Source organism: Rhincodon typus, chromosome 1 (genome assembly GCF_021869965.1).
Source record: "Rhincodon typus isolate 14 chromosome 1, sRhiTyp1.1, whole genome shotgun sequence".
Classification (NCBI taxonomy): Eukaryota; Metazoa; Chordata; class Chondrichthyes; order Orectolobiformes; family Rhincodontidae; genus Rhincodon; species Rhincodon typus.
Window position 1 is genome coordinate 107,090,761 of NC_063332.1, and position 6,125 is coordinate 107,096,885.

Below are 6,125 nucleotides of genomic sequence, written 5' to 3' on the forward strand. Positions count from 1 at the left end.
GGGTGGAGGTGTTTCAGGGATAGCGGTGATTAGAGGTAGAGGCTGCAGGTTTAGGAGGTAGAACCTCCTCTGGTGGCCACGTGATTCCACATTCTTCCTTCTGGGTCTCCCCGGAAGCAGACTGCTACTTTGGTCCTGGTACCTGCTCAAGCAAAGCTAATGAATTCATAACATGCTTAACATTGCCCTCCATGCCTTTGCCAAGCCAAGTTACAGTAAGAGAGGGGCAGAACCCCAAGGGATCTTATGACTTCTTGAAAGCCATTGATGAAGAAGCAGAATTTTTTTTTTGTGAAGGAGGAAATGTGATTTCATACTGAACTGTCCATCATTGAATATGTACTTCATGCCACATTTAAAATTCAATTGTGTATGTACAGGGCAGTTTCCAGCTGCTGCACATATGCCTTCACCAGCAGACAATATATGCACAAAATAAACAAAATACAAAAGGTCTTGACAATTACGCTCAGCTGCTGTTCATTGAAATCATAGCAGTTAATTTTTTTTTCCACAAAAGAAGACATAATGCTGGAGAGCTATTCAGAGGTATTACAGATGCTGCATGATTCAAGTTAACGGGCTCATGAAGATATGACTTTCTGCCAATTAGCTTGTGCAAAATATAAATTCACATTCTTCTGCAAACAGCAATGCTACAATTATTGAATTCCCCATGATGATTTTGGAATGGATGATAATTCTTAGTGAGGAACATCTGGATTTCTTAATTTTCCCTCTGGCACTGGTGCAGCTGGAAGGTGGTAATGAGAAAGTCTGCTACAAGACAAAGGCTGCTTCTTTCAGTTCATCATTTGTTTGTTACAATTGAAACCAGCAACAAAATGAGTGCATCGTGTGTAAAGGGGTTTGAACTGATGCATCTCTGAAGGCTATTTACTGAAAAGCTTTGAAACAAGAGTTGGTTTAAGATTTCCAGCATTGTAGTACCTAATTGTTTAACTCACATAGGGAACTTTCTAGGCATGTGGAAATAGTTAGAAAACTAAGAAAGAAAGTAATAAATTAATATGGTCTTCCTTAATGCAGAGCCCTTTAGTTCAAATGGCAGATGTAACGGTTTAAGAAAACACTTGAAAATTCCAAGTCAAGAAACAACCCAACAAAATTGTTTATGCACAATCACCCAACTTAACTGTGCCCCCTTGCAGATTCCTTTTGTCTTCATCACAATATGCCCTCTTACCTATTTTTGTATCATTAGCAAATTTGGATCCATTACACTCTGCCCCTCCACCAAGTCATAAATATATATATATAGTAAATAATTGAGGTCATAGGATTGATCCTTGTGACTATTTATATCATTCCAACCTGTAAAAGATCCATTCATCCCAATTGTCTGTCTTTTGTGTTCGCCATTCTCAATCCATGCTAATACATTATCCCCAATATCATGAGCTCCTATCTTGTGCAATAACGTTTTATGTATTACCTCCTTGAATGCCTTCTGTAAACCCAAATACATATATCCTCAAAGAACTGCAGCAAATTTGCCAAACATAATTTTCTTTCTACAAAACTATGTTGATTCTGATTGTATTAAATCTTTCTAAATATCTAGCTATTTCTTTGTTAAAAACAGAATCTATCATTTTCCCAATGACTGATGTTCGGTTAACTGACATTTTATTCCCGCTTTCTGACTCTCTCCCTTCTTGAACATTAGCAGCTTTTCAATCTACCCGAACCGTCTAAGATCCAGTGTGCTCCAGAATAATTTGAACAATGCCTCCACAATCTCTACTGCCACTTCTTTTAAAACCCCTGAGTACAGACCATGAGATCCTGATGATTTACCACACTGTAAACATGTCTCTATGATAGCTTCAGAGATAGTAGGAACTGCAGGTGCTGGAGAATCTGAGATAACAAGGTGTAGAGCTGGATGAACACAGCAGGCCAAGCAGCATCAGAGGAGCAGGAAGGCTGGCGTTTCGGGCCTAGACCCTTCTTCAGAAATGGGGGAGGGGAAGGGGGTTCTGAAATAAATAGGGAGAGAGGGGGAGGCGGATAGAAGATGGATAGAGGAGAAGATAGGTGGAGAGGAGACAGACCGATCAAAGAGGCGGGGATGGAGCCTCCCCCTCTCTCCCTATTTATTTCAGAACCCCCTTCCCCTCCCCCATTTCTGAAGAAGGGTCTAGGCCCGAAACGCCAGCCTTCCTGCTCCTCTGATGCTGCTTGGCCTGCTGTGTTCATCCAGCTCTACATCTTGTTATCTCAGATTCTCCTGCATCTGCAGTTCCTACTATCTCTGACTCCAACATGTCGTGTGTAAAAGATTTTTCTCACCTTGCATTTTTTTCTTTTGCAAATCAGTTCAATCTATGTTTTCCGGTTTTAGACCATTTTATGAGCAGGAACTGTTTTGCCCTATAGATTCTAATCCAGCCCCCTTTGATTTTGTAAACTTTTATTTAATCTCTTCTTACCTTCTTCTCTCCAAAGAGAGCAGTCGCAACCTCTCCAATCTATCCTCATAACTTAAGTCTTTCTTTGGAATTTAGAAATGTACCCTTGATATTATTTTTATCACAATTTATAATGTTTCCAAGTATAAAAGAAGGGAGATAATGCTTCAGTTACACAGGCTTTGCTGCACAATATTGGCTATTTTATTTACGGAAGGATGTAAATGAATTGGAAGCAGTACAAAGAAGGTCTCCCAGACTAATACTTGGAATGAACAGTTGTCTTATGAGGAAAGGTTGGACAGGCTAGGTTTGTATCTGCTCGAGTTTAAGAGAGTAAGAGGCAATATGAATAAAACACGTAAGATGCTGAGGGGTCTTGACAGGGTCAATGTTGAAAGGGTGTCTCCTCTTGTGAGAGGCTATCAAACTACAGATTACAATTTAAAGATAAGTTGGCGACCATTTACAACAGAGATTGGGTAAAAGAAAATTTACAGAGCATTGTGAGTCTTTCAAACTTTCTTCCTGAAATAGAAACAGACTCCCTGAACAGTTCTAAGACAGAGGTGGGTGGATTCTTGTTAAGCAAGTTGCTGGAAGGTTATCAGGTCTCAGCGAGAATGTGGATTTGAGGCTGCGTTCAGATCTACTGTGATGTTGGAGCAGGCCCTACTGGTACTCCATGAACATATACTCTTTCATCTCAAATACATCCTGATCACAGGAAGGGAGTTTACACAGAATTTCTGTTCATGACACTACTGTAACTCACCAAATCTGGACACTAGAAATTGGCCAGTTTCTATGCTGAGATGGCCTACATATTGTATCTCACAAGGACGGACTTTCACAGGGCATCATGAGTGGATTTTGTAATGTATGGAACTTCTCTGTGCGAGGCACCCTTGTTTTTCCTAAGCACCCAAGCTAAAACCTCAAAATGTCTCTTTGGCTGTCAGGTGGTCCCTTTAAGAGCTGCTGCTTCTTGGCACAAGCAAGTAGAACATACACAGTGCACGCTTGTATTTAAATTTTGTATTTGATTTGCATACTTAAGCAGCCAGACACCTGTATCAAATGGCAATGGAGTACATCCATTTACAGATCTAGGTAGGTAACAGATAGGTCTCCCACTAAGCAAGCAACTTTTGGCAAATCTATTCAGAGATTATTCTTTATGTGCAAGTCTTAACAATATTCAATTATATCAGAGTTGAGTTCAATCCAACCCTGAAGCTTCCAGCCAAAAAGGATCTATGGATATTAGAAAATAACATTCACTTTACAACAAAACAGGAAAATAATTAATTGGGAAAAGTTATGGTAAATTCTGATAATGGTCAGTTTTATTTGAATGTTGAAACTGTAGGCTGCAGTACACAAAATAGTATTTCTGTATTTTTGTAGTCTTAACAGCCACATACCTTTTTATTCTTGCTTCATATTCAATCTTCTGTTTTGTTACTTCTTGCTTCAGGCTTGTCACGAGACTGTGCAAGGCACTGTGATTGCCAGTGGAAGTGTTGGAGACAAATGTGTCGCTGTTATCACTGCTGTTCGTAGCTTGACTGCTGCAGCCGCCCCCGCTACTTCGCTCATATTTATTCTCAGAGTCAGTCCGAATAGATGTCTCATGCACTGGTCCCTCTGAAACTGGGTCTTCGTAATTTGCTGCATAAATGTCTTGGTCTGGGCAGGTAGTTGTGGAGGAGCGGCAGGAGTTTGAATGTTCCATCAGGGAGATCTCACAGGACGAGGTAGACCAGGTGGCACTGTCCACACTCTGCTTGTCATCAGAGTTTGAAAGTGAAAACTGCTGCTGAACATTATCGTAGGTGGATAGTCTGTTGTGCTGTGTGGATTCACTGTTTACTGCGTCCTTGGGCTTATTGTCCCTCATCGTGACATACCCGTTGGGCATCCACCCTGCAATTCGATTGTTTAAAGAGGAACTCATCATATCTGTGCTGGAGATGCCCATTCTCACTCCCCCGTTCTGCATGCTACCTGTACCCATCTTGGTCCCTGTTCCTTTCAGGGAGGAGTTTCTCCTTGCTTGCAAACTGCCATTTGGCAATGTCTGCATTTTATCCTGGTTTTCTGCCGGACTGCTGAAGGACCCATTTGTCACTATCCCACTGCCTTTAGAATAGGCTGGATTCTTCTTCACGGTGATGGGTGGGCTCCTATTGACATCCACTCTGCACAGGCTGGTCTTGGGGCTGCCGCTGGATTTGTTACCCCCATTCAGTGCAGTAGGAGAGCCCCCCTTCTCATTGCTTCCCCTTTTGGGAGACTCGGAATTATCCCAGGAGCATTGACGGACAGGTTCGACAGCTGGCTTCTTGTTCTCTTTGTTGGGAGGTGGGGAAAATGGCACAAAGGATTTCTTTGGTATTTCATTGTTGTTATTGCACCCATCCTGTCTGCCCTGAATCTCTTCTCCTTCTTTGGGAAATAAGTTGCTGTGTTCACTTATAAATACAGTCATTAACTGCTGAACCAGGACTGTCCCTGCAGAGTGAGGAGAGGGGAAAATCGATGAAAATATAATAAATACAAATGTTGCACAATATCCTCTTCCTAAAATGTAACAATGTAAGCATCACATTTGCACCAAGCAGGTAAGCATGACGGATCTTTAATATTGACATCCAAGTCAATTAGGCAGGTTCAAAGTGAGAAATTGATTTTGTTGACCAGTGCACTGTCTATTTGTGAAACTGCTCCTATGATGCTGCTTGACCTGCTGTGTTCATCCAGCCCTGCACCTTGTTGTCTCGGATTCTCCAGCATCTGCAGTTCCTACTATCTCTGATTCAATTTTAACCCCACTGCGAAGCCTCTTCTAAGGATGCCTAGCCTGAAGAAGTTACCCTCCTCCCTCCGGACAAACCTCAGGGGATCTCTCTCCCACTGCAACTCTCTTGTAATCTCTTCGGCCTTGAAACTGCTCGACCATGTCCTGAAGCAAACCAGGTACTACAGGCACATCACCTTTCTTAGTACCTGCCTACGGAACCAGATCATCCCCAATGGACGACAATCCACATTCAAGCCTTCCCAATTTGGCCCCAACCGTGACAATATCTACATTCATAGCATTGAGATCCTTCAGAAGCGTTTCTCCCTGCGACTCCTGAAACAGACACTTGCAGCACTGCGCCGGCATCTGCAGGCACTACAATCAAGCCTACCCCAGCTCAGAGTCTCCCTCTCCCAGACCTGCAAAGGACCTCTCCTGTTTTTTATTGTTCGTAGGATCCACAACCTGAACTCACAATTCTACTCAGCTTTATTGGACACTAAAAACCGTAAACTTACTGGTGCCTGCCACTCAAAACGGGCTTCCTCCACCCCCGAAATCCCCAGCCCTACCCAGGACCTTCCCCACAATGTGCCCGCCGCCATTGGCCATGAGGCCACTGTCGGAGAACCCACAGATGACGTCACATCCGGGTACCCCACTTCCGGGACAGCGAACGCCATCGCTGCCGATGCCACCACCTCCATATCTGAGACCAACACCACAGACACTGAAGACGCACCTACCGTCACCGCTGCTGCCGCCGCCTACCCCGCTCCCTCCACCACCGACGCCGCTCCGCCAATCACCGACACGGACGCAACTCCGCCCACCGCCGACGCCGGTGCAATTCCGCCCACCGCCTACACTGACGTCGCTCC

At 43.6% G+C, this 6,125-nt stretch overlaps 1 protein-coding gene across 3 annotated transcripts in view; it reads right to left on the minus strand.

Annotated features, from left to right (window-relative positions):
- arhgap24 (Rho GTPase activating protein 24) overlaps positions 1–6,125 on the minus strand; it is a 437,625-nt gene that overhangs the window by 3,134 nt on the left and 428,366 nt on the right. For all 3 annotated transcript variants that reach the window (XM_048598083.1, XM_048598093.1, XM_048598101.1), the window contains one exon: positions 3,863–4,952. In XM_048598083.1, coding sequence (XP_048454040.1) covers positions 3,863–4,952 — 1,090 coding nt within the window. The remainder of the gene's footprint in view (positions 1–3,862; positions 4,953–6,125) is intronic.